Source organism: Emiliania huxleyi (assembly GCF_000372725.1).
Source record: "Emiliania huxleyi CCMP1516 chromosome Unknown EMIHUscaffold_147, whole genome shotgun sequence".
In the NCBI taxonomy this organism is placed as follows: domain Eukaryota; phylum Haptophyta; order Isochrysidales; family Noelaerhabdaceae; genus Emiliania; species Emiliania huxleyi.
The window spans coordinates 21,542-47,202 of record NW_005201123.1 but is presented as its reverse complement, the minus strand read 5'-3'; the positions used below and the strand labels follow the sequence as shown (position 1 = coordinate 47,202).

The 25,661-nt window shown below is 66.0% G+C and overlaps 7 protein-coding genes across 7 annotated transcripts; 3 read left to right on the top strand and 4 right to left on the bottom strand.

Annotated features, from left to right (window-relative positions):
• Positions 1-845: 845 nt before the first annotated feature.
• Positions 846-2,770, bottom strand: EMIHUDRAFT_228365 (hypothetical protein; the record flags this gene model as incomplete). Its single annotated transcript, XM_005786996.1, has 6 exons — positions 846-998; positions 1,149-1,249; positions 1,350-1,494; positions 1,711-1,746; positions 2,076-2,303; positions 2,498-2,770. The coding sequence occupies 6 exons, from the start codon at positions 2,768-2,770 to the stop codon at positions 846-848; spliced, it is 936 nt and encodes a 311-aa protein (XP_005787053.1).
• A 1,794-nt stretch (positions 2,771-4,564) lies between these two features.
• On the top strand, positions 4,565-5,512 carry EMIHUDRAFT_111164 (hypothetical protein; the record flags this gene model as incomplete). Its single annotated transcript, XM_005786995.1, has 2 exons — positions 4,565-4,600; positions 4,844-5,512. 2 exons carry the CDS (start codon positions 4,565-4,567, stop codon positions 5,510-5,512), a joined length of 705 nt encoding a protein of 234 aa, XP_005787052.1.
• Positions 5,513-6,757: 1,245 nt separating this feature from the next.
• EMIHUDRAFT_111163 (hypothetical protein) lies at positions 6,758-9,269 on the bottom strand (the record flags this gene model as incomplete). Its single annotated transcript, XM_005786994.1, has 2 exons — positions 6,758-7,237; positions 9,252-9,269. 2 exons carry the CDS (start codon positions 9,267-9,269, stop codon positions 6,758-6,760), a joined length of 498 nt encoding a protein of 165 aa, XP_005787051.1.
• Positions 9,270-12,207: 2,938 nt separating this feature from the next.
• EMIHUDRAFT_111162 (hypothetical protein) lies at positions 12,208-14,259 on the top strand (the record flags this gene model as incomplete). The annotated part of the gene is made up of 3 exons (XM_005786993.1): positions 12,208-12,876; positions 13,065-13,808; positions 14,029-14,259. The coding sequence occupies 3 exons, from the start codon at positions 12,208-12,210 to the stop codon at positions 14,257-14,259; spliced, it is 1,644 nt and encodes a 547-aa protein (XP_005787050.1).
• A 2,734-nt stretch (positions 14,260-16,993) lies between these two features.
• On the bottom strand, positions 16,994-17,797 carry EMIHUDRAFT_228359 (hypothetical protein; the record flags this gene model as incomplete). Its single annotated transcript, XM_005786992.1, has 1 exon — positions 16,994-17,797. One exon carries the CDS (start codon positions 17,795-17,797, stop codon positions 16,994-16,996), a length of 804 nt encoding a protein of 267 aa, XP_005787049.1.
• Positions 17,798-20,515: 2,718 nt separating this feature from the next.
• Positions 20,516-21,234, top strand: EMIHUDRAFT_111161 (IMP2 inner mitochondrial membrane peptidase-like protein; the record flags this gene model as incomplete). Its single annotated transcript, XM_005786991.1, has 3 exons — positions 20,516-20,713; positions 20,800-20,874; positions 20,962-21,234. The coding sequence occupies 3 exons, from the start codon at positions 20,516-20,518 to the stop codon at positions 21,232-21,234; spliced, it is 546 nt and encodes a 181-aa protein (XP_005787048.1).
• A 436-nt stretch (positions 21,235-21,670) lies between these two features.
• EMIHUDRAFT_441193 (hypothetical protein) lies at positions 21,671-23,276 on the bottom strand. The gene is made up of 4 exons (XM_005786990.1): positions 23,182-23,276; positions 22,664-22,741; positions 22,524-22,580; positions 21,671-22,323 (listed from the first exon to the last, which is right to left on the bottom strand). The coding sequence occupies exons 1-4, from the start codon at positions 23,260-23,262 to the stop codon at positions 21,751-21,753; spliced, it is 789 nt and encodes a 262-aa protein (XP_005787047.1). The 5' UTR covers positions 23,263-23,276; the 3' UTR covers positions 21,671-21,750.
• Between the last annotated feature and the right edge of the window lie 2,385 nt (positions 23,277-25,661).

The following is a 25,661-nucleotide window of genomic DNA, read 5'->3' as shown; positions in this document are numbered from 1 at the left end:
TCCAGGGAATCTAAAGGAATCTAGAATCTGTGGGTCCGAGATTCGATCTGGGACCTGAGCCGCTCGGGACCAGCTGCACATGAACCGGGGCCACTGCCATGTCGCAGACGACTACTGGATCGGCCGTCGCTGCGACCAGCAGGGTCAGCTTCTCTTTCACAGAATTGGGCGAAGCTCCCATATGGGAGCCGCAGCCGTTTAGGGGTTAATGCTCTGGCGAGACGTGAGGCGCATGCGCCCAGGAGGGGAGGGCGCATGCGTAACGACGCTGCTAGAGATGCCACATCGGCCCCGAGGTCAGATCCTTCTACTCTCTTAGTGACAAGACTTGTCTACTGGCTGGAGCCGAGCAGGAGGGCCCGGCGCACAACCCCTGGTCAACTCACGGTCCACACCCCGTACAGTTTAGTAGGAGGACCCTCCGGGTCTGCAACTCGCACTGCGGGTCCGCACCTCATATGACCAGTAACATACCGACCACAGTGGTCTTCTACCCGTGACCCCCTCGCCGCCGGGCCGGGCCGTACGCGTCTATCAGAGCGCGCACGCCCCGCTTCGCGGCGGCGGTGCCGCCGTCGGGGCCGGCGCGCGGTAGCCGCGACGCGAGCGCGCCGAAACACACCTTCCCCATCGCGGCGGCGGCGCGCGTCGCCTTGTGCTGCGGGTCGGCGTAGCAGAAGCCAAAATGCGCGCCCGCAGCTGCAAACGCGCCCGCGGCGCGCGCAAGCAGCGACAACTGCTCGGCCGCAGACCTGCCGGGCGCGGTGGCCAAGGCGTGGCTTGCCAGGCCGAGCGTGAAGCAGAGGTCGCCTATTGCCGCCGCCGCCGCCGTGAAGCGACGCCGCTCACAAGCCCCGCCGGGCCGAGAGCGTGCAGTAGAGGTCTCCCAGTTGCTCGTCGTACTTGCCGCACACGCGCGCCGCCACGCTCAGCGCCTGCTCCGCGCGCCTGCAGCGGTCGGCGTCGGAGGACGCTAGCTGGACCAGCCGCAGCCGCGCCTGAAGGGAACCGGGCGGTGTCTGGCCGCGCCTCGGACGGAACTCGTCCCAATCTCGGCAGATCTCCCGGCGTGTTTTTTTCTCCCGCGACCTCGCCTGGAGCGCGACGGCGTGGTTCGGGTGGCAGCGCCGCAGCGCCGACTCCAGCACCGCCTCCACCTCCGCCGTAGCACCGCCCTCGCTCGCCGCCGCCAGCTTGCCGCGCAGGTCCGCGTCCCACGCCAGCACGCGAGAGAGCGACTCGGCGGCGCCTGATCGCACCCACCGGGCTGAAGGGCAGCAGAATAGCGGCACGCGGGGCCCGGGCGCTTTCGTCGCCGCAGCTGACGCAGCGCCAATCGCCCGCCCCACTCTCGGGCTGCATCCAGCCGCGCCCGCACCAGCAGCGGAGGCTGCTCTCCCACTCCTCGCTCCGCGACAGGTCCGCGCCGCAGCGCGCGCAGTCGCACGTGAAGCTCTTGTGCCGCTGTAGCAGCCGCCGGCGCTCATACCGCGGCTGACGGGAAGGAGGCGGAGGGGCTCGGACGTGTCGTGGGCGTGTGTGTGTGCGTGCGTGTGTGTGTGTGTGTGTGTGTGTGTGTGTGTGTGTGTGTGTGTGTGTGTGTGTGTGTGTGTGTGTGTGTGTGTGTGTGTGTGTGTGTGTGTGTGTGTGTGTGTGTGTGCGTGGATGAGTGTGAGTGTGAATGAGTGTGAGTGCCTCCGTGCTGTCGACATAGCTGATGTAGAGCGCTTCGCCACGCAGCACGGCCTCGCTCGCGCGAAAGACAAGTTCACCTAGAAACCTCGGGAGAAGAAACCTCGCGTCGATCTCGATCCGTCTCGGACCAGTCTCGCGACGGCCTCGACCACTCTCGGCCAGCCTCGACGGCGTCTCCATTCCTCTCGGCCAGTCTCGGGCCAGCGAGGGTCCTCTCGGCCAATCTCGCCTCCGCCGCCGCCACAGGTGAGGTCGGCGTGGACGTTAGGCGCACACGAATGGTTGAAAAGCGACGCCCGCACAAACAGCCCGTAGCCCGCCGGCTCCTCGGCCCCGCCGCCGCCGCCATCGCCGCCGCGCGTGCCAAAGGCGTTCGTCACAACGACGCCTACGCACGGCGCAGAGCGCTGAAGCGACCACCCGCTCGCGGCGCCGACAGCGTGCGCCGCTCTCAAGACACCGATCAGTCGCGCGAGCTGGTCCGTGGTTCGGGCAGTCTCGCCCGCCGCGTGTAGTGCGGAGGAGAGCTTGGCGGCGACGCGGCGGAGCAGCGCTTGCTGCTCCGCCGCTCGGCGGGTGGCGTTGTCGTCGCAGCAGCGAAGCACGGCCTCGAGCGCCTCGAGGAGAAGCATGCTTTCTTGGGTGGATCATGGCCTCTTGGGGCGCGAGTGACATTTGTAGTGGCCCATCCGTGTGCCTAGCGGCAGAGACGCAGCGGGCAGAGAGGCTGCTTCGTGGGGCGGCTGGTGCTGTGTATGTGGCGGGAAGGCCACGCCTCGTCAGGCAGGAGAGCAGCACGCACGAGGAGCAGCCAGCCGGCAGCTAGGATGCCAAGCGCCTGCTGCGCGGCGCCGCTAAAGCCGGCGTCGCAAACAATCACCGCACTCTCGCGCTTGCTGAGGCTAGCCGCCGCTTCGCCGTCGCCTGGCCACGCTGGCGCCCAGACGTCCGGTCTGACCCTGAGGAGTACCTCGGCCTCAGCGATGCCGCGACGTGCGACGTAATATCGGCCGCGAGACGGATCGCTCGCCACCTCGAGGAGCGGATCGCTGCCGTTTGACGCGGCTGTTGCCATTTGGCCGGGCAGAAGCTCGACGGCTGGCAGGTCGAAGCAGGGCGCCACTTAAGGCAAAGAAACCAAAGTCTTTGAGGCTGGCGTCTACCGGAAAAAGTCAACGGGGGATCGATGATCGTCAGTCACGGCAACAAAACAGTCACGATCATCACCTCCGAGGTGGCCACTTACCCAGAGATCAAAAACGCTCGGCCTGGAGCGAAAAAAAGCAAGCGAGTGGTTATTGTAACTGGTATTCTCGATTACCGCGGTACACCAACTAACTCGTACACGTAACGTAAGTAAACCCCCGCCGATGCCCCCTTTCCTCATGCGCCCCGCCCGCAGCTATGGCGACACACCTCAGGAGGTATCGCGGGGCAGAGATGGCTGCTCGAGGTGGAGAGCAAAGCCGCGGATCGGATCACCCTTTTCGAGCGGATGCATTCATTACCTCCTGCGGGACTGGGGCTGGGAGCCCTTCGCGACCATTGACGTGGGCGACGAACTTGACCATCAGGACTCGGGGCGCGTTTACCGATTCGGCGACGCCGCATGATGCGCCACCTAACACGCCTGCCGCCGCCAGTTCAGGAGGGGCTGAGGCATCCACCATCGAGGTCCCCGCCGACGTTTCCCGCGGCCGCCTCGCCGCGCGCTACGGAACCGATTCCTATGCCTGACCTTGAGCCTCGACAGCCTTTGCGCCGCTCTGCACGCCTTAGGGAGCTTGGTCATTTTGCTTGCTCGTTCCTGAGTTACTACGTCGTTCCTACTGCGTGCCTCGCCGTCAACATGTCTGCCGCCCTCATCTCCAATGCCGTCTACTGCGAATCATGTGCCGCCGATTTCTTAGCCTTCGCCGATTGCCTTGGATCCGTCGACACCGCTTTCGACACTTACGATCCTATTGGCAACGAATTCTCACTCATCGCCGCCGCTCGGATTGCCTGCACTGCATACGCAGTTACCCTCACCGCCGATCAGGGTGCACTACGAGTGCCTAAAAGCTACCGGCAGGCCATGTCTAGCCCTCAAGTCGAGCAATGGCGCGAGGCTATTAACAAGGAACTTTCTGGTCTCATTGCCCTCGACACCTGGGACCTTGTACCGATTGTTTCGATTCCTGCCGCCGCCAATATTATGCACTGCCACTTTGTATTTGCAATCAAGCGCAAGGCTGACGGTTCAATCGACAAGTTCAAGGCACGCCTTGTCGCCGACGGCAACACTCAGAAGCATGGTGTCGACTTCAATCGCGTCTTCGCTACCGTCGTCAAGGCCCTTACTATCCGACTCGTACTCGCCATCGCCGCCGCCCGTGATTACAATTCCGGCTTCCGCTGTGCGCTGAGCAACACGAAGACCTCATCCCCTCCAAGGCAGGACTGCGTATCCGCTGACGCGGCAGCAACTAGGCGCAGGATGCAGGCCACGTCCGCCCCTGATTCGCAGACCCGACCCGTGCGCAAAATAGCGGGCATGCAGCACTTGCGTGGCCCGCCGGGCCGACCGGAGCAGCCTCGTCCGCCGCACAGCCCGCACGCAGCGTTGCAGCAGACCTGGCGGCTTGGGTGCACGACGCCGGCCGAGCAGTCGGCGGTTCGACGAGAGGAGGCCGTGTGCTCCACGGGCCTGATGGTGAGGTTGAGACGGTGGTCGAGGACCAGGCGGTGCGCCTCGGCCGACGGCGAGAAGGACCAGAGCATGCCGATTGTGTGTATGTGCGGGAGTTGGTTTGTCGGGAGCTCGGGAGGGAGGGGGAGGCTGCTCGCCCACGTGCACCGACCGGGCCAATGCTTGCACTTTGATTGAATGCCGTGGGGCTCCTTCCTGCCCGTGTCCGTCCGGGTGTGGAGATGCGAGCGAGGGTCGCCCTCCCTTGTACCACCAGAAAGAAAAGAAAAAATCCAGATACCAGATAGCCCCACCACTTACCTGCGCGCAAGGATTTTCTTTGTTCGCGGCCTGGAGGGGGTGTTTTTCTTTGTTTGTGGCGTCGGCGGCGCGGCGCAGTTCCACTACCCATGCGGCGTCGCCATCAGTCCCGATGGCAGCGCTCTTCTGGTTTGCTCGGGGCCCTCCCTCCGCCAGGTCTGCGTGTCGGCGCCTCCTCCGCCTCCCACCTTCGCGCCGATTGTGGTGCCGCCCTCGACCCTGGTGGCAGACCTCGGAAAGACTTGTGGCGACGCCTCCCTCCCAGAGGGCAAGGTCACCTTCATCGTCGGCGATGACGAGGAGCGCCTCGAAAGCGTGAGCAAGAACGTGCTTCGCATTCGGTCCGTGTTCTTTCGGACCATGTTCGGCATCGGCATGAAGGAGCGCGACGCCGCCGAGGTCACGGTGTCCAACACCGACCTCGCCACCTTCACCGCCCTCGTCCGCTACCTCTGCACCGACCAGCTCGACCTCGGCGAGGAGGAGGGCGGCAGAGCGCAGCGCGCGCTCGACCTGCGGGAGCTGGCGCAGATGTACCAGGTGCGGCGCCTCGAGCTGCTCTGCGCGCAGGCGCTGCAGGAGAGCGTGGGGCCGGCGACCGCCGTGCCGCTGCTCGAGGCGGCGCACACGCTGGGCGACGGGCGGCTCCTCGCGCAGTGCCGCCGCTACGTGGCCGACAACGCCGCCGAGGTGCGGGCGAGCGGCGGCGTGGAGCAGCTGCGCGACCTCGGCGTGGCCAAGGGGCTGCTCGGCGACGCGCTCGACCAGGTGGCGGAGCTGAAGGGGACGGTGGCGGCGCTCAAGGGGAACCGCACGCAGGGCTGAGGTGCGGTTTGCACATTGTTTGTGTCAGCGGCTTTAGGGCGTGCGCCTGGCGTGCGCGAGAGTTTGCATGTTTGTACGTGCGTGTAGGTGGGCACATATTTGTGTGGGCATTTGCAGGACTAGGTCCAGCCCTGGGTGGCGCAAGATCTGACGTTCTGTGACAATCGTCAGATCCGAGTTTTTCTCGTTGTTTTGTCGCTCGCTCCGCTCGCCACCTCACGCTCCGTAGTCCGGCCATGGCCAGTACCCCGCGTCTCAGTGAGACGCGTGGTACCATCCAACTCCGGTCGAAGGGCTCGAATGCGCTCAGCCTCAGGAGGGACAAAACCACGCGAATTCTGCACGCCTCGCTGCACCGCTGGCTTGACTGAATCAGGCAGCAGCAGGCTGCTGCTGTTGCCACAGCAGCAGTCTGCTGCGGCCCTAATACGCAAGTTAATGACTAGCAGCACTGCCGGGGGCATACGAGCCGCCACAGCCGGTGTGCGGCTGTGCACTGCCACCTGCCCGCGGCTACGCACAATGTGCGCTCGCATTGGATGAGCCCTGCTGATGGACCTGCGTCGCCTAGCTGCACGAGAGCAATGCCGCAGGCGGTGGCCGTGGCATACACTGCGAGCACACTCGGTGCAGCTGCGAGGTGCAGCAAGAGCACGTCGTTCCTGCCTCTGATGCCACTCTCGCGGCTTGTAGCGCGTCACTCGCGCATGCTCTCCAGGAGCTATGGCGGGCGCGTGTGTGGGGCTGTAGCCTGTGTTTGGCCGGTTCTGACCCGTTTACTATCAGTATCATGCCCGGGCCACAAAAAATCGCACACGGGTAGCGGCTCAGGGGCCCAGTAAGTCGCGGAATCGCCAAATGTCACAACCTGCGCCACCCAGGGCTGGACCTAGTCGCAGATCGAGGGATCACTTTCGACTAGTCTTTGTCGTTTTGTTTTCCATTTCTTTTCGGATCCCGACATTTCCGTTTCTTGGGTACCCCCTGTGAAAGAAAGGAATGTTTTACAACAACGCTCTCACACAACACTAGGCAATATGCCTTGGGCGGCACAAAAGCTGCAGGCTGGCGTGGTTCTGGATCTTGCGCTTCTTGGGCGCGGGTGACTAAGTTATGCCCTCCTCACTCGGCGGAGGGTCGCCGGCAGATTCGGCGGGAGGCGCCTGCTCCTTCGTTGCGCGCGGTCGCCTCGTCCTCCAGCCTCGCGCTCTCCTCGAAACCCGCCTTCACAAACGCCACACAAACCTACCGTCCTGCCTCTTGCCACTCTCGGATCTGCCTGCGCAGCATGTGGTGCGGGAAGAGCCCCGTGTACTCGAGCGCCTCGCCCGTCATCGGGCTCGTCGACTTGGTCGCGAGCCAGCGCTCCATCGCCGTCCGCTCGTAGGCGTGCCCGTCCGCCGCCATCACCGGGTCGCTCATGACCTCGGTCGTGATCGGGCAGATGAAGTCGGCCGGCGGCTCCTCCTCCTCCACCAAAGGCGGCCTCTCTGCAGCCAAGGAGGACGACCCCTGCTCGTCGGGCGCCCGCCTCTCCTCCTCCAGCCTCGCGCTCTCCTCGAGCGCCGCCGCCAACTCCGCCTCCTCCGCCGCCGCCAGCGCTGCCCCATCCTCGGGCACCTGCGAGGGCCCAGCGCCGCCCCCGCCGCCCTTCCCCTTCTTCTTCTTCTTCTTCTTCCCCTTCTTGCTCTCCTTGGCGCGCTCCCCCTCCTTCTCCGCCTCCTCCTCCGCCAGCAGCGCCTCGGCATGCCGCGCCGCCTCCGCCTCTGCCGCCGCTCTCTCTGCATCCCTCGCCGCTGCCTCCGCCACCGCCTCCGCCGCCGCATGCTCCTCGAGGGCGCGCACGCACCCGGCGTGGCCCCTCTCCTTGGCCATCTGCAGCGCGGACTTGCCGTTCTCAGCGCGCAGCGCCGTGTCTGCGCCCGCCCGCAGCAGGCGGAGCACGATGGCGGGGGAATCGCTGAGTGCGGCGTCTATGAGCGCGGTGCCGCCGTCGCTGTTCTGCTTGTTGACCTCCGCGCCGCGCTGCATCAGCAAGTCGACCACCCGCTCGTGGCCGTTGGTGGCGGCGGCCATCAGCGCGGTGCCGCCGTCGCTAGTCTGCAGGTTGATCTCCGCGCCGTGCTGCATCAGCAAGTCGACCACCCGCTCGTGGCCGTTGCTGGCGGCGTCAATGAGCGCGGTGCGGCCATCGCTGTCCGGCTTGTCGACCTCCGCGCCGCGCTGAATCAGCAGCTCGACCACCCGCTCGTGGCCATTGCTGGCGGCGAGCATCAGCGCGGTGTGGCCGCTGCTGTCCTGCAGGTTGATCTCTGCCCCGCGCTGCAGCAGCAGCTCGACCGCTGGCTCGTGGCCGTTGCGGGCGGCGCCCATCAACGCGGTAATGCCGGAAGCCTCGTTCGCCGCGTACACCACCCCGAAGGTCGCATTGACCCGCCCGCCGCTGTCAAGCCACGCCAGCAGCGCCGCCTCGTCGCCGTGGAGAGCTGCTCGAGCAAGTCCGTCGATAGCAAATTCATGGAGGCAAACAGGGTGAGGCAGGGCGGACAGCGAGCCGGAAGAGGCCGCGGCCCCCGCTCCCGCCGCCGCCTCGCCGGAGGAAGCGCCGCCCACGCCGCCGGCTGCCGCCTCGCGCTGGCTCGCAGTCACCTCCGCGATGTGCTGCCGGAAAGCGTCGACGCACGCGCTGTGACCCTCCTCCTTGGCATACTGCAGCGCGGACTTCCCGTTCTCAGCGCGCAGCTTTGTATCCGCGCCCGCCCGCAGCAGGCGGAGCACGATGGCGGTGTTGCCGTTGCCAGTGCGGTGCCGCCGTAGATGGTCTGCTTGTTGATCTCCGCACCGCGCTGAAGCAGCAGGTCGATCACTCGCTCGTGGCCTTGGCTGGCTGCGTACATCAGCGCAGTTTCGCCGTCGCAGTCCTGCTTGTTGACCTCCGCCCCTCGCAGCAGCAGCTCGACCACCCGCTCGTGGCCTCTGTCGGCGGCGGCCATCAGCGCGGTAGTGCCGTCGCAGTCCTGCAGGTCGACCGCCGCGCCGCGCTGCAGCAGCAGGTCGACCACCCGCGCGTGGCCGGTGCTGGCGGCGTACATCAGCGCGGTCCAGCCGTCGCCCTGCAAGTCGACCTCCGCGCCGCGCTGCAGCAGCAGCTCGACCGCTGGCACGTGGCCGTTGGAGGCGGCGGTCATCAGCGCGGTGTCGCCCCCGCGAGTTGCATTGACCTGCCCGCCGCTCGCAAGCCACACCAACAGCGCCAACTTTTCGCCTCGTCTCGCCGCTGTCCACACCGATTCGGGAAGGCTGCCGGCCTCCGCCGCGATGACTGCCTCTGGCACCTCACGGGGTGCTTCCTCCTGCATCGCGGCGTCCAGGCCGGGGCGGCTGACTGTTCTTCGCCTCTGAAAAACCCGCGCTTTTCTTTTTTCTCACAGCTTGTCGGGGCTGCCTTCCATCCGCCGCTGCTCAGGCCGGGGGAGGGGGGGAGACCTCCTGTTCCTCGCGGAACGGGAGCAGCCCCCTCCTTGCCCGGTCTGCGAAGCAGGGTGGTGGTCGTGCCATCTTCGCTTCAAAACGACCACGCCGCAATCGTCGCCGGCGTGCGACACGTTCCCGGAGGCCGGACTGTCCTGGTCGAGAGTGTGTGCCGCCAAGGCGGGACTACTCGGGGACAGTGCCGACGGGACGCGGCTCGAAGGGTGTGGCTCCGCAGCGCGGCTGGCACTCGTCGCAGAGGCCTCACCTTCGAAAAGTCGGGCATGGCTCCACCCGCAACTTGCTCGCTAACACGCGCGCACCGCCGAGCCTGCGGCGGGCGCGCTGCGGCCGCACGTCTAACTTCGTCATAGTGCCACGACGTGCGGCCTAGATTTAGCCCACGCGCCTCTGCTCGCAAACACTCACCCATTGAATTGTCACTGCCCGTGAGTGCGAGATTAGGGCTAGCCGCAGGCAGCTAGCCCGTGAGGAGAGCGTCCATAGACACCTCACTTAGACCCCACACACGGTCTCGTCCGTGCCTCGCCGGCCGGAGAGATTGCTGGAGGTAGAGCAAGCCTGCTCTAGCCTCGCATGTCACTTCCTGTCGTCTGTTGTTTGAGTTGTGCCCTTGTTTGTGCCCTTGGCACCGTGGAGTGCTGGGGGGGGCGACAGGGAGGATGTGGCCCTGAGTTATGTGTACGCCGACTCAGGGTGTGTGGCAGCCCGCTGGCTGTGTGTCTTGTGAGCTTGTTTGTGTCTGTGTGTCGCTCGTGCGTGTCGTCATCATCTGTCCACGCCCGCCCGCACGCCCCTGCGCCAGGTGCATGACATGCTGGGCATCATGCCGCGCTCGGTCGCAGCTCTGTACTTCAACGCCCATCCGGAAGTCGAGGCCTGCGTGCCGCGAGAAGCGTACGCACCCTTCTGCCCACCAAAGTACATGGCCCGGAGCGGCGGGGCGCGCGCGGACGTGCCGCCCGAGTGCCTGCTCAACCGTTTTCTCCGTCGGAGAGGGGTGGTTCCGAACGATACGCTGGGCAGCCAGCGAGTGTGCTTGTGGCTTGATCCATCGACCGTGCGCTACCTTCTGCGACACTGCGTCGGCGCGAAGCTGCGCTCACTCGTGGACGCTGCGCCCACGGATTTTGTGGCCCCGGCTAAAGAGCATGCTGGAGCTGGAGCTGCGCCATCGATTTCCTCACAATTTCACGCCGAGCTGAGAGAAGGTTGCGCCATCCGCTCGTTGGCAGCTCAGCCCGCCAGGCATGTGGCAACGACGAACCGTCATGCGTCAACCGAGCGGGGCTCGCGTTTGTGGCATGCGAGTAGAACGCAACGCAACCATGTGATTGTTTGAATTCCACACACTTTTTTCACCTATCACCTTCACAAAATACCGTAAAAGACTTGCATGTGGCTAGTCATGTTGCCAATAGAGCGCCTCTCGTGTTTTCGTGTAGCGAGCTCGCCTCGTCGCCTGGCGGAAACTCGTGTAGAGTTGAGGGGGGGGGGGGGGGTAGAGAGAGCTGGAGGCTCGACAGTTTCGAGTTTGCGGGGCCGGGGGGTCACGAAATCATCAGCACACGGAGGGCCCGGGTGCTCAATAGTCGCACTGGCAGTCCTCGGCGGGGATTGGCCCAAAGAGCAGGCGGCGCCGTGCTCTCCACCTTACCCTAGCCCCTTATCTTACGGCCTGTTCCGTTCCGTCCTGATTGTCGTCCGTCCACACCTGAGGTAAACGCCGTGCTGCATGGGCGTGGAGGCAGAAGTTCAGGAAAACGGTCACAGGGGTTAGCACGAGGGCCACTGGCACGCCGATCACCAAATAGATGAACAGCAGGATGCGAAGGATCCAGTAGACGACCACCGAGAGCACACCAGACCCGAGCCGCACGCCGAGCCACCGCCCGCGAGCAGACCAGCGGTACACGCGGAAGCGAAACATCGAGGCGAGCGCGGCGTCGTCGAACGAGACGTATTCGAAATCCCCGTCGAATCCCTCGCCGAATCGGTAAACGCGCCCCGAGTCCTGATGGTCAAGTTCGTCGCCCACGTCAATGGTCGCGAAGGGCTCCCAGCCCCAGTCCCGCAGGAGGTAATGAATGCATATAAAATGAACTCGGGGGCACGGGACGCGGCACAAACGTAATGAATGCATCCGCTCGAAAAGGGTGATCCGATCCGCGGCTTTGCTCTCCACCTCGAGCAGCCATCTCTGCCCCGCGATACCTCCTGAGGTGTGTCGCCATAGCTGCGGGCGGGGAGAAAGAGGGGGCATCGGCGGGGGTTTACTTACGTATACGTGTACGAGTTAGTTGGTGTACCGCGGTAATCGAGAATACCAGTTACAATAACCACTCGCTTGCTTTTTTCGCTCCAGGCCGAGCGTTTTTGATCTCTGGGTAAGTGGCCACCTCGGAGGTGATGATCGTGACTGTTTTGTTGCGGGGGGTGGGGGTGAGAGGAGGTTTCCGAGGAGTAAGCGCGAGAAAACGCGCAACCAGAGGAAGGCTGCCCGGCGTGAGGGTGGGCGGCCGGACTCGGGCACTAAGCGTGTGATGGGGAGGGGACGATGGGGGGGACGCAGACGAAAAGCTGGCGCGGGTCGGGGTACGTTGTTTGCTTCGGTAGTACGTGTCAAAGTTGCTATGCCTGCCTTTTTCTCACCTGGAAGAGCCCCCGCTCCCCCCCCCCCCTCCCCCCCTTCCCCCTCCTCCACCGGGCCCGGTCCGGCCGACACGGCGCACGGTGTACCCTCGGCTGTCCCCTGCAGGTGAGGGAAAGGCACAATCCAGCGAACGATGGGCTTGCCCATTCCGGAGTGGTTCGATCCCACACAAACCCGAGACGGTGACGAGAAGCGTTCCGGTGATCTCAGGCCCAGTGAGGTAGTGCACCGGTCTAACTCGGATCCTGCTGAACAAGCTCCTCTTGTAGCTCGATCGGTCACACCGCCATCGCCGTCGGGGAGAGGGGGGACGACACTGCTTCGGCAGCGTGCACCTCGATCCTGTACCGTGTTTGTTATGACCCCCCCCAATGAACACACCAGTGAGGGTGGGCGAGACGATCGAGGGGTCCCGTACCATGCGGAATCGACCCTATCCAGTGCTCAAGTGCTCAAGATACGCGCCTACACGTGAGTCTGGTCATTTTTGACCCACTTTCCGGGTTTGCCGCCGCTACTCGCCGCGTGCAGCACGGCCATAGACATTATAATGCCTCTCCTCGCACTCCTCGCGGTCGCGGCGCACGCGCCAGCCCTCCACCGCCCGCGCCTCGCGCGTGCAGTGCAGACCGTTCGCGTCTCGCTTCCAGCGCGCGCTCTCGCCGCCAGCGACGCCGACGACGCCGCGCAGCTGCCACCGGCTCTGCTGCCGCCACCCCAGCGGCGGCGCACGCTCGACCGTGAGCTGCGCTCGATCGCGCTGCCGTCCCTGGCAGCGCTCTCGTGTGAGAACCTCCTCTCGCTCGTCGACACGCTCTACCTCGGCAGGCTCGGTGCGGCGGAGCTCGGCGCCGCCGGCATCGGCATCGCCGCCACCTATTCAATCGCGAAGCTCTTCGGCGACCCGCTGACCAAGACGTCGACGTCGCTCGTCGCCGGCGCCGAGGGCGACGCGCTCCTCTCCTCCGTCATCGCCGCGCTCGCTCTCGCGCTCTTCTTGGGCCTCGTCCAGACGGCTGTCTTCACGGCCTTTGCCCCAAAGATTGTCGCCGGCTTTGGTGCCTCCGCGGGGTCCCCCCTCGCCGCGCCCGCCGCGGCGTACCTGCGCCTCCGCTCGATCGGCGCGCCCGCGGTGACGCTCCAGCTCGTGATGCAGGGGCTGTACCGCGGGCTCGGCGACACTCTCACGCCGCTGCTCTGTACGCTCGCGGGCGCCGCCGTCAACGCGGCCCGCGGCCCTAGAGCCCGTGAGACATGGCGTTGTATTCAAACCGCCGCTCAGACGCGTACTCCGCTGTACTGCGCGCGGTGTCCCGCTGTCTCCGCTGCCCTCGTATTCACGCGGTGCTGTCAACGCACTGCGCGATACCGTCTTCACGCCCCGACATCGGCGTATTCGCACGCTAGGCCCTCGACCCGATTCTCATCTTCGGGTGCGGCCTCGGCTGCTCGGGCGCGGCCGCCGCGACGGCGGCGGCGAACTATGTCTCCGCCCTGCCGCTGCTACTCCTGCTGCTGCGGAGGCTCGCTCGCGAAGGCGGCAGCAAAGGGCGCGGCGTGCGGTTGCCACCGCCCGCCGCTCTGAGCGCCGCGGCGCGAGGGTACCTGGGCGCTGGCTCCGCCATCTACGTGCGCACGGTTGGCAAGCTGTGGGGGTACTCTTACGCCGCGCGCGCGGCGGCGTCGCTCGGTTCGGTGCCCGCTGCGGCGTACGCGCTGACCTTCCAGCTGGGCGTGGCGACGACGCAGCTGTGCGAGGCTGTCTCGCTGGCGATGCAGGCGCTGCTGTCTCGCGAGCTGAACAGGCGCTCTGCCCTGCTGCCTCCTCGGGGCGGCGACGAGGGCGACGAGGGCGACGAGGGCTCGCCGCCCGCCGCCTCCGCCGCCTCCGCCGCCTCCGCCGCCTCCGCCGCCTCCGCCGCCTCCGCCGCCGCTACCGCCGCTACCGCCGCTACCGCCGCCGAGGCGGCGCAGTGCGTGGCGGGCGCGCGGTTTGTGCTGCGGCGGGGGCTGCAGCTCGGGGGAGGCCTCGCCGCCGCCCTGTCGATAGCGACGTGGTCTGTACGCGGCACTGCGGTCGGCATTCTGACCACGTCGGCCGAGGTGCGCGCGGCGGCGATCGCCGTCATGCCGGCGGTGCTGATCACGCAGGTGCTCCTCTCGGCTCCTCTCGGCTCCTCTCGGCTCCTCTTGGCTCCTCTCGGCTCCTCTCGGCTCCTCTCGGCTCCTCTCGGCTCCTCTCGGCTCCTCTCGGCTCCTCTCGGCTCCTCTCGGCTCCTCTCGGCTCCTCTCGGCTCCTCTCGGCTCCTCTCGGCACATCTATCTCGGCTCCGCTCGGCTCATCGCGCGGTGCATCTCGCAGGTGCTCAAGGGCCTCGCGTACCCCGCCAACGCCGTGCTCATGGGCGGGCGCGACTGGATCGGCTCGACTGCCGCTATGTGGGCCTCGAGCGCGGTGCTCGTGCTGCTCCTCTCGCGCCAGGTCTTTGGCAGCGGCCTGCTCGCGGTGTGGGCGTCGCTCGCGGCTTGCTTCGGCATGCAGGTCGTCATGGCGCTCGGCCGCGTCGCGAGCAAGACCGGGCCGTGGGGCGCGCTGAGATGAGCGACGAAACATAGAGTCAGTGGCCTCTGAGAGGAGGACGCTGAGCTCGCTGGGCGGCGCGCGCGAAGTGCAGACCGACGCTGGGCATTCGCCGCGCGCGCTGTGGCGGCCCTGTGACTCGTGATCAACCTGTCTAGGGGCCGTAACTCCTCTAACCGCCAGGAACCAGAGTCACTACCAAACATACCGTACGGCCTACGCCTACGGTACAACCGAGAGCTTACGTAGCAGCTTGTACACCCCTCTGCACACCGTGGCTCGAAGTCCTCTTGGGACTTGGCGCTTGCACGCGCGGCCAACACACACACACCATACCCAAACGCAGAGAGTCACACCATGCACATGCTCAATGTGATATCCCGCACGAGGGTAATCGCTGCGCGGTCACCTCCCTCCGGCGTGGCGGCGGCGAAGATATGTTGTCGGCAGCGTGCGGCAGCTTTGTCTGAAACAAGGGAGGGTGCCGTCAAATCGGGCTCCAAGAGACAACGAGGGCGCCGGAAGCGCACCGCGACAAAGTACATCGACAGGGCGAAAAATGCGGCGTACATCACCACGGCAGCGGCAGCGAGGGTGACCGCGGCGCTGAGAGCTCTGTGACCCGCCTCCTCGTCGATGTGCATGCGAAAGAGCGCGGCAGAGAGGAGGAACGCCGACAGGTATGCACCAGTACTTCGCCGCGTGGGCATTGGCCGTGAGTCAGAGTTCGACTGGTGGCGTCACAGGTCGCTTCCGTCCACGCCCCACGCCGCCTACCCGCCAGGAGGCCCTCGCGTTCAGAGCTGTGAAAGATTGCGGGCTGCGCACAAAAGTTCCAGGCCCTCCCCTCCCCGTCTTTGCCCCAACCCCGCATGCCCTTACCCCTACCCTTGCTGCCCTTGCTCCGTCCCTTGCCCCTGCGCCACCTACGCCCACCGGGCGGTCCTCCTGCGCTGAGCAGCTGAGTGAGCAACTGAGCGCTCCTCGATCTCATCCTCCCCGCCCTCGCCCTGCGTGCCGACGTCGCGCGTAGCGCTGCCAGCCATAGCCGCATGGCGCTGCCAATGGCTGCGCTTTAGTTAACCTCCGAGACGGTGACGGGATGCTGGCTCTGTGGTCTCAGGCCCAGTGAGGTAGTGCACGAGACTATCCCGGATCCTGCTGAACAAGCTCCTCTTGTAGCTCGATCGGTCACACCGCCATCGCCGTCGGGGAGAGGGGGGGCGACACTGCTTCGGCAGCGTGCACCTCGATCCTGTACCGTGTTTGTTATGACCCCCCCCAATGAACACACCAGTGAGGGAGGGCGAGACGATCGAGGGGTCCCGTACCATGCGGAATCGACCCTATCCAGTGCTCAAGTGCTCAAGTTAACCTAGACCGGGGCCGCGGCGGCGGGAGGCACATCTCTCTCTAGGCTGCCTCTCGCCCGCCCCTGCCTCTCACCAGCCCCCCCAGCGCAGCCGGCCGTAGCCGGTGGAGCGAGCCCACGCCTGACGACCAGCAGCCGAGATGACCCGAGATGACCCGAGATGACCCGAGATGACCCGAGATGACCCGAGATTATCCACGCCTGACGACCAGCAGCCCAGTCCCATCTCGGGCAATCTCGGGTAATCTCGGGTGATCTCGGATAATCTCGGGTGGTCTCGGATAATCTCGGGTGATCTCGCGCGCTCTCGCCTGGCCTCGGGCCAACTGGGGTCATCTCGGGTTGCTCTCGGTTGCTCTCGGTTGCTCTCGGTTGCTCTCGGGGTGCTCTCGCCTGCCCTCGGACCGCGGCTCTCACTCGAGCCCGAACTGCCCATCAGACGTGCCGGAACCGTCCGACTATAGCGACTAGCACACCTCTGTCAAGAGTCCCCAGAGACCCCGACGAGTCACACAGCCCACCTGTGTGATGCACGCCCTGCGAGCGGGGCGGGGTGCGCACTGTGCCCTCTGTACGTTCGTGCGGGTCGCCCATCGTCTCTCCTGGAGATGCCCGCTCTATTTATTTATTCCTGATTTATTCCCCGGCCCTGGATGTGAGGTTGCCTGCTGCCTCCAAGTCGCAAGTGCTCCAAGTGCCGCGCCCGTTGGGTTTTCCCCTTATTCGAGGACAACCATCTGTCATCGCGCGATGGCATTGGAGAGGTAAAATGCGGAGATTCTAGTTCGCAGGGAGATGTGGGCTCACAAGCAAGCCTCAAGTAAAGGTAGGTTGTACTCGAGTAGGGATCGAGTGGGCTTGGCCGGGGGGGGGGGGGGGGTTCGATCGAGGTTGTGTCAGTGTGAGTGTGAAGCCCCCTTTGCCAACCGCAGATCATGTTGTGTTTTGCCTTTAAGGAGATCATAGGGCACGACTCCTTGTCCGCGAACGTGGGAAGCGCCCGTCCCCACACTGGGGACCCGCCCATGTCGGCGCGTGGGCGGGGGGGGGGGGGGGGGGTCTTCACAAATGGCTGCGCGCGCGTCGAGGAGCTCGACGATGAGTACGACGACGACGACGACGCGCTGTACGACGACGACGACGAGATGGTGGACGACGAGAGCGTCGAGCGTCGTCAACGTCATCACACTCCGCGAGCTGCAGCCGCTGCCGCCGCCGCGCGGAGGAACGCAGGACCACCAGCACCACAATGGGCGCGTCGTCATGTACGGAAGGTGGTGATCACAGATCGTGTGTCGCGTTTTTGTTTAGTCGTTGGGCTCGAGAGAGTAACTAAAAGTACGCACGGTAAGGTCACAACCGAGGCGGTATATCGGTGTGATGTTATCGAAATCTCCTCGAATCTCCCCCGATACTCGCGTCCCAGGCGAGTCGTGGGAGGCTGGCCGTGGACTTTGGAAGCTGGCTCATGCCATGCCACTGGCGCACAATGAGTCGCTGCAGCGGAACAGCCACCGCGGTCACGTTGGCCCGGTGCAAGGCACAGCCAAGGCTGCACTCGGCCGTGCCCAACCATGCGGCGGTAGCTGTTCGCGGAGCGCATGGCGGCGGCCACGAGGGCGCAAAGTAGGCCGCCGCCGCCGCCCGCGTCATGAGCGACCACACGTCCTTGAAGCAGCTTGTGTTCGGTGAGCTGACGTCGGTGAGCGCTAGACTACTTTCTGCGTGCCGAACCAAATTCCACCACGCCGGCCACTCGGGCAGCCGCGTTTGGTACGCAACGTCCGGGCGCAGCCGCAGAAGGAAGCGATAGAGCGAGTGGCGCTCCCGTTCACGCCGCTGCACTTTCTGGAAGCAGCGATGAAGACCTTCGTTTTCGTTCGTGGTCGTCTCGACGTCCACGCTGATCGGACTGAAGATGTGCATCCACTGCTCAATGCGATCTTTCGTCATCGTCGTCGTGCTGTTTTTCCTCGGGCCTGTCTGGCTCTGATATTTTGGATGCCATGCGTTCCGTGGCGGATAGCGATCATCAATCACAGGACTGAGGGCGGAGAATACATCGACATGATCACGAATCGGCGCAATCATCGTCTCGAATATGTTGGACGCGGTGATGCTGAGCGTCCGAACGTGGCCGGTAATGCAAGCGGCGACCGCGGGCGGCTGCCAAGTGTCGCCCACCATGCGGACTCGCGGGGATCGGGCAGGGAGAGAGCGACGCGGCGAGCGCAAGGCGGCGAGCGAGCGTGCCTGTGCGGCGTCTTGTTCACAGCCTTGTTATTGAGAAGAAAATACGTCCGATGGCGCTGTGCGCTGGTCTGTGAGAGGTTGAGGTGCGAGCCCTGGAGGCCCTGGGAATGGGGGGAGACTAACACACAATAAGTTTTTTTAAGGGTTGCCCGGCCGGGTTGCTGCGCAAATCTCGCGCTGCGCTAGGCTCAGAGCGAGTTCGCGCTGCGCTAGGCTAAGACGGCCGTGGGCCGCCGGGGTGAGGACCCCACCGGCACCGCTCCTTGGCGGTTCGCGCATCGCCTTCGGGAGGGAGGTCAGGCTCGGCAAGCTTGTCGGTCGTGCTCTACCTCAGCCCTCAGCCGAAGCTGGGGCCGGTCCCGTAGCCGTTGTCACCCGCGATCCGTTTGGCAGTCCCCACTCGCAGGCTGCGTCCCGAACAGCCTTGCTGCTATCGTGGGGACCGATGCTGACCGCGCACGTTTGTCCGTGCACCGCGTACACCGTGTGAGGGAAGGGTGATAGCACGCGCGGGGCCGGCCCCAGCATGTACAACTGTATGTCTTCGATGGGCGCCCACGAGTTTTGCGCCGATTTTGAACGTTGTGGGGAAAGGGACAGAGGCGTCGAGAGGCCCCGCTCTCTCCTTCGCATAGCGGTTACCTCTTCGGACGGATCGCTGGTCGAGCGACCCGGGGGGTGCCCCGCGCGCCCGACCCAGGCGCGAGAAACGAATCTGCGAGGCGTGCGTGGCCGCGTACGTATGCCGGCCCGAACGAATGGGTGGGTGGGGTAGCAGTGGGGAGGAGTGAGTGGGGCGGAATACGGGCGGGGATCGGCTTCTTACTTACTTACACAGCCCTTCCTCGCAGCGAGCCCCACTCCAACCCACCCGCGGTCTCTCTTTCGCTACGTGTTCGACGTCGTCGAACAACGTTCGACCATGGCACTGTTCACAGCGCGCGCGGACGGCCGTTCTGCGACTCCCGCTCCGCTGGACTTTTGTAAAGCACGCTTGTGGCAAGTTACAGACGCTAGTATCGACCTCAGGGACCCAAACATGAATTAATAATTAAGGCTCAAAGTATGGTCGAACAACCGTCGAACAAACAGGTCGAACAACGAAAAGAGACTAGTGCGACCGCTAGACGGCGGTCTCCGCCGGCCCCAAGGCTGCCCAGCCCCAGTACCACACCGGCCACGTACACCGTGGCGCTGGAGTCGGTCAGTGAGGCACTAGACGGGCTACGGAACCATGCGCGCGCCGGCCGGACAGGCTGCGCGCAGCGGCCGCACCGCCTCGATTTCGCACCCGGGCATACTGGCCCCCTGAGGGGCCAGTATGCCCGGTGACAAGCCCAGCCATCGCCCAGCGCCCCATATCGACGGGGACCACGCAAAAAAAGCGCACCTACGACTAGGGTGAGCGCGTGAGGGCGTCGGTGTGGGCCGCGGGCGGGCTGCCAGGAGGGCGCGGGTGGGAGCATGGGAGATGCACCACCGCTCGACGAAGACGCGCCCGACGAAGCCCTGCTAGCGGAGGATGGTCGATCCTCACCTACTAGCGTCGGGCGTGTGCGAAAAAGAGCGCAAATCGGAGCATAACTCGCGCGCGGCTGGGAAAGGGGTGTGGCACCCCTCCGAAGGCGCCTCGCGAGGAGCAGCTGCTGCCTCCAAACGCGCTCGGGCAGCACGTCGGCGCGCCTGCGGGGTTGGGGAGGTGAAACTATGCTTGCTGGCACGCGCATCCCGCACCACCCCCACGTCCGCGCGCACCATGCCGCCATCCCACCTCACAGCCAAGCGCCATCGCCGTCGGACGCGGCGACGCCGAGCGGTGGCCTCGCAGACGACGAGCGCGATGAGGCCGCCGCGCCGCCGGGGTGGCCGGCGCGTGCCAGCCGCTGGCCCGTCCAGCATGGCGGGGCCGGCTAGCCCATCCTGGCCCGCGCGCTTGCCGACGCGAGAAGATCGCGCGAGAGGGCAAAATGTGGCAAAATCGCCCAGCTAAGCGTGCGATTTCTGCGCAAAGCTCGCCGTGGCCCCGCGCGGCCGTACCTACTCGCGTTTTCGGCCCACCACCTTCGACCGAGCTCACCACCATCACGTACGCACGTTTTATCGTGTGCGCGACGCGCTCGATCACCACCGCGGTGGCGCCAAGAGCGCCTTTTCAACACGCTGCGATGGCGGTGTGCAGCACCAGCCGTCACGGCTTCCTGCGCCGCGTCGAGGCTCGTCGAGCGGGCGCGTAGGTCGACTCGACACGACACGGCCCCAAACATCCCACGTCTCGCTCGCGTTCTGCCAGCTCTCTGCCCACAGTCGCTGCTGCTCACGCTCTCGCCGCGCGTCTCCTTCCTGTGCTGCACGCCCACACGTGAAGCGCTCTTTGGTGGCGCAGGGAAATGGTTTGCCACATGACATGCAGCCGGGTCCCGTAGGTGTAGCACGCAGCCGGGTCCCGAAGGTGTCTCCCAATATCCGCACTTGGAGCACTTGGAGTGCAGTCGGCAACCTCACATCCAGGGCCGGGGAGCTAAGAAGCGCACCCAGCGAGCCGGATGATCGGCATCGGGCTACGGGCTAGAGAGCCCTGACCCCTAGCTAGGGGGGGGGCGCGCATCATCCGCAAGGTCGCTTTTTTCGACAAGCAAAGCTGCGCCCGGGGGCATGACTCAGGTCCTCAGCTTGTCAGAGAGGTCCAAACGGTTCTTTTTGGACGTCGCGCGGTGGGTTCCGGTCGTGCTGGCCGTCCAGGAGTACGTTGGCACCGTCAGGCAAACCGAGGGTCGGTCGATGCAGCCTACTATGAACAGCACGCGCGCGTGGTGGCGCATCGGCGACTTGCTGCTCCTCGACCGGTGGCACGTGCGCAGTCGCGCCTCGCCCGAGCCCAGCCATCGCCAGGCACCCTCGCCAGGGCCCTCCGACGACGTGCGGTCTCCGCCCCGCAGGCGCGCTCATACGAGCGCGGCGACGTGGTGGAGCTCCTCTCCCCATGCGAGGTTGGCGACGTGCTCATTAAGCGGGTGCGCGACTAGCACACCCCACCGATTGCCGCCGAGTCCCAAGAGCGGAGTGTGCCGTCCGCAACCCGCGCCCTCCGCCTCCCCCAGGTGATTGGCGTCGAGGGTGACCTCGTGCGGCCGCGGTGCGGGGACGGTTCGCTGGTGCGGGTACCGCGCGGGCACGTGTGGGTCGAAGGGGACAACGGCCCGTTATCGCACGACTCGAACGCGTTTGGCTGCGTGCCCGCCGGCCTCGTGCAGTCGCGAGTGGCCGCGAAGATCCTCCCGCTCTCTGAGGCCGGCGCCATCGAGTGCCGCCCGCCGCCGCGCGACCGCGTCATACCGAGCCGATACCCGCGCGCGATGAGATATGGGGACTGAATCATGTTGTTCCCGGGAGTTAGGATTTTAGTTTTCGGGCCGTGTCTGGAAAGGTTTCTACATTAAGGTTTCTACATTAATTATGAGACGGCACGGCTCCGTCCTCAAGTCGTCCTCTGCAGCCTCTTCCGCGGACTCCGCTCTCGAGAAGTCGAGTCTTTCCGCCACACCAACAAAAAACGACAAAAAATGAACAAATACGTCTTTTCGTGTTGCTGTTGGTTGGAGGTGTTGCACCGCGGCAAAGTGGGCTGCCCTGCGCCCGGTGCCCGACTCCCCGCGCTTCCCAGCACCCAGGTAACGTGCAGGTCGCGCCCCCCGGGCCCTTTTTTTTGAGTGAGCCTGTCTACGGCTCTAGCTAGGTTCTTCTCGTCGTAAGTAACTCGTGAAGCAGTTTCTGTCTACGTATATAGACTCTCTAGTAAGCTGGCTCTATGTACGTACTTTTAGCTTACTGGGAGAAAAGGGAGAGGGAGGCGCATTGTATGTACAGCTCACCAGGCACAACACGCCCAATCACGGCAGCGGCTTTGATTTGGCGACGGCTCGGAGCCTTCCCCTCGGGTTGGCACGGATGGCCTCCAGCATGGCGCTGCTGCAGGAACGGGCACCGCTGCCGCCAGCCGCGCCCGGACTTGGAGATGAAGCCGGCGATGATCTCGGCAACGGCGGCGGCATGCTACTCAGGCGGGACGGGGAGGGTCGTGGCGGCGCGAGGAGGGCGGGGGGCGGCGGCTGCGAGGGAGGCGGCATAGACGTTTGGGGTGGCTGAGACGCGCACATGCAATAGGCCCCCCAAGCGTCAAGTGGCTGCCCCGCTCCGGTCGGTGCGGCAGCAGTGGTCAGCGGCTGCGGCTGCGGCGGCGGCGGCGGCGGCGGCGGCGGCGGCGGCGGCGGCTGCGGCGGCGGTGGCGGCGGCGGCGAAGGTGGCAACGCCTCAATCTTGTGCCGCAGTTGCTCGACGAAGGAGGCCACCGCGACGCCCGACGCGCTCGAGCGGGTGACGGCGTGCAGCACTGCGCGCATCTCCTCGCCGCGCAGCCCGCTGGTGCCCATCGCCAGCCAGCGGCCGTGCGACAGCCGGCCCACCTAAGGTAAGGTCAGGCAGGGTAACCGTCTCAAAAGATGTAAGTCTGGGTAGGGGGGGCGACCCTTGCGACTCCACGTCTAAACGACAGCCCCACGGCATCAAAAGTGCAAGGCCCGGTGCGCGCGGGCGAGCTGTGTGTGTGTGTGTGTGTGTGTGTGTGTGTGTGTGTGTGTGTGTGTGTGTGTCTCCGTGTCTCCACCTCCTCCTCCGCCATCAGGACAAGCTGCAGCTCCGTCGAGTGGGCGAAGCGGCGCGCCTGCGTGGGGACAGTCACAGCGCCGGGCGTGAACAAGCGCTATTGCGTGGACAACGTGTCTGTGGGACGAAGAGCGCCCGCACCTGCTGCGACGCGCCTTCCGCCCCGGCGGCGGCCTCCGCGAGCACCTTTCTCCAGTGGAGCTCCGCGCGGGCGTGCGCCTGCCCGAGATATGGGGAGATATGGGGAGATATGGGGAGATATGGGCGTGCGCCTGCCCGAAACGGGGGCGGGCAGGAGCAGGCAACCGCGAGTCAAACGATCTGAGCTGCAGATCAGCGCCCACACGGGGCGGGCGGAGGGTGCGCGCGCGCTTCTGTGCAGCTCTCTGGACAGCTCCGACGCGCGCGGCGGCGTGCGGTGGAGCGGCTGGAGAGGTTGTGTGGCGACGGCGGTGTGGCGAGGTGTGGCGAGGTGTGGCGAGGAGTGGCGAGAAATCTAGGCGCGGTGCGACGAGATGCGGCGAGAGATTTACGCGAGAGACGGCGAGCCGCGGCGAGATCTCTAGGCGAGCTGTGGCGAGATATGCCAACTCTGGCGTGATCTGGCGTGATCTGGGGAGATATGGGGAGAGTTGTGGTGGTGCGTGGGGTGGGGGCGCCTGCTCGTTTGCCTCGCGCTGCTCCAGCTGCTCTCTCCTCGCCTTTTCGCTCTCCGCGGCAGCAGCCTCGCTCGCAGCCATCGCCTCCCTCCGTGCCGCCTCCGCCCGCCGCGCCACCGCCGCGCGCTGCACCCGCGGCGTCTCGAGCAAGTCTCCGAGCCGGATAAGGCCCATCTCTGCGGCGCCACGGAGGCGTGGCGGCGTCGCCTCATCGAGGTACACGGCTGTCATCCGCTCGTACTCGGCCTACGGTCAGGCAAGGGGGAGGTCACCCTTCTCGCACTTCTCCACACACACGAGGTGGTGGGGCAAGGGCCAGGCAGCCCTCGCGGCTCGACGTCTAGAAAGACAAGAGCCCGACGGCATTCAGAGTGCAAGGCCCGGTGCGCGTGGGTGAGCGGTGTGTGCGCGTGGGTGAGCGGTGTGTGCGCGTGGGTGAGCGGTGTGTGTGTGTGTGTGTGTGTGTGTGTGCATGTGTGTGTGTGTGTGTGTGTGTGTGTGTGTGTGTGTGTGGTGGTGGTGTGTGTGTGTGTGTGTGTAGGTACTCGGCCTGCAGGTCTGCGTCGCTCAGCAGCGGCAGCGCCGCGTCGCGCGCCTCGATCAGCTCGGTCGGCGGCGCCTGGTCAGGGCACAGGGGTGAAGAAAGGTTGGGCTGGGGGCGGGGTAGCAAGGCCCCCCCGAATGTGGTCGTGTCTCACCAGCAGGGAAGGCACAATAGCGAGCTATTCGGCAACACGTAGGGAGGGGGGTGGGTACGCGGCGGATTGCGGGGAAGAGTCGGGTACGCTGCTTGAGTCACGCCACACAGACACACCAAACACAAGGCGACACGTGTGTGTGTGTGTGTGTGTGTGTGTGTGTGTGTGTGTGTGTGTGTGTGTGTGTGTGTGTGTGTGTGTGTGTGTGTGTGTGTGTGTGTGTGGTGCCTGGCCCGCGACTAGCGCCGCGTCGAGCCCCTGCGACGCTCGCTGATACTCTCGCAGCGACTGCTCCTCGAGCTGCTCCTCCGACTCGCCGTCGTCGCCGCCGCCGCCGCCGCCGCGCCGCCGACCTAGCGCTCACGCCACGCCCTCACGCTCAACGCTGCGCAGGAGAGCCGAGTGTAGGGGGGTGGGCAGTTGGGGGAGGGGGCGGCGCAAGCAGCGCGGCGGCGAGCGCAGAGGGCAGCAGGCAGGTGGGGAGGCCACTGCAGGCGAGGGAGCGAGAGCTAAGCGCGGGCTGAGGCGAGCGAGCAGGCGACGCGCGCCGTCGAGCCTGCGCACCTAACCTCGGCTCAATCTCGACTCCTCTCGGCGACTCTCGGCGCACCGTCGAGCCTCCGCACCAGAGTCTCCGCCAGCGAGGCGAGCCGCGCCTCTAGCTTCGACTCGAGGCTCCTCACGAGGCGCAGCAGCTTGGGCAGCCCGCCCGCCGAGCCGTCCTCGCCCTCCGCCGCCCCCGGCCGCCTCCCCGGCATGCTCGCCGGCCAGCCCGCACCGCCGCCGCGCCGGCTTGCGTCCTTGGCTACGCCGCGTCTCGGCCGCCGCCCGCGCCTCGTGCCCTCGCCCCCTCTCCTGCCCGACGAGGCGAGCCTGAGCGGCACGTCCTCCTCCGTCTCGTACCAGCCGCCGTCCGACGTGAGCACTTCCACAACCTCGTCCATGTCACGCCCTCGCCGCCCTCCCCTACCCCCACGGTACCCGAACCCACCCTCCCCTACCCCACGGTATCCGAACCCACCCTCCCCCACCTCACCCCCCTCGCTCCCGCTCCCGCTCCCGCTCTCCTCCTCCTCCTCCTCCTCCTCCTCGGCCGCCGCGTACTCGTCGCCCTTCCTCGCGTCGCACCGCCGCCGAGCTGCTCCTGATGCCGCCTCCGCCTCCGCCCGCCTGATGCGGCGTCTCGCGCGCGGCCCCGGCGCCAGAGCTCGCAAGCAGAGGACGGCGGACGCGCAGAGCGCGAGCGCCGGCCCTCCCAACAGCAGGGCGCTCGCAACGTAGGGCGCCACATCCGGCGGGACCGTACCGAAGAGATGAAGTTGAGGCGGAGGCGGAGGCGGAGGCGGAGGCGGAGGCGGAGGCGACGCTGCCTGACCAGGAGCGTGGCCCGCAATCGGAGAAGCGGCGGTGGCGCGCGCGGCAGCCGTCGCCAACACCGCCGACGGCGCCTCCGGCCATGCCTCCGGCGTGAGCGACGCCGGCGACGGCCGACGGCTCGCCGCGTCGCCCACCTCCCGCTCGATCCTCGCGAGCGCCTCGAGTGCGGCACGCGACGGAGTCGAGCGGGCAAACGGGACGCGAGCGTACTCTGCGAAGCGGGCGAGCGGCGCCGCCGCGGCATCGACCGAGTGGACCAGCTCCCACCCCGCAGCAGCCGCACCAGACCCCCCCGGCACAGGCCCGCCTCCGAGAGACGCCGCCGCCTCTGAGGACGCGCCGCCGCCGCCCCCGCCGCCGCCGCCGCCGCCGCCGCCGTCGCCGCCGCCGTCGCTCCTCGCTCTC

Bases quoted from the DNA above. Each gene is read 5' to 3' on its own strand.
- EMIHUDRAFT_441193 (XM_005786990.1), bottom strand. From the start codon at position 23,262: ATGGCTGCGAGCGAGGCTGCTGCCGCGGAGAGCGAAAAGGCGAGGAGA. The intron at 22,581-22,663 runs GTGCGGGCGCTC...GTCCCCACGCAG, and splicing joins CGGAAGGCGCGTCGCAGCAG to GCGCGCCGCTTCGCCCACTC. The intron at 22,324-22,523 runs GTGGAGACACGG...ACCTTACCTTAG, and splicing joins TCCTGATGGCGGAGGAGGAG to GTGGGCCGGCTGTCGCACGG.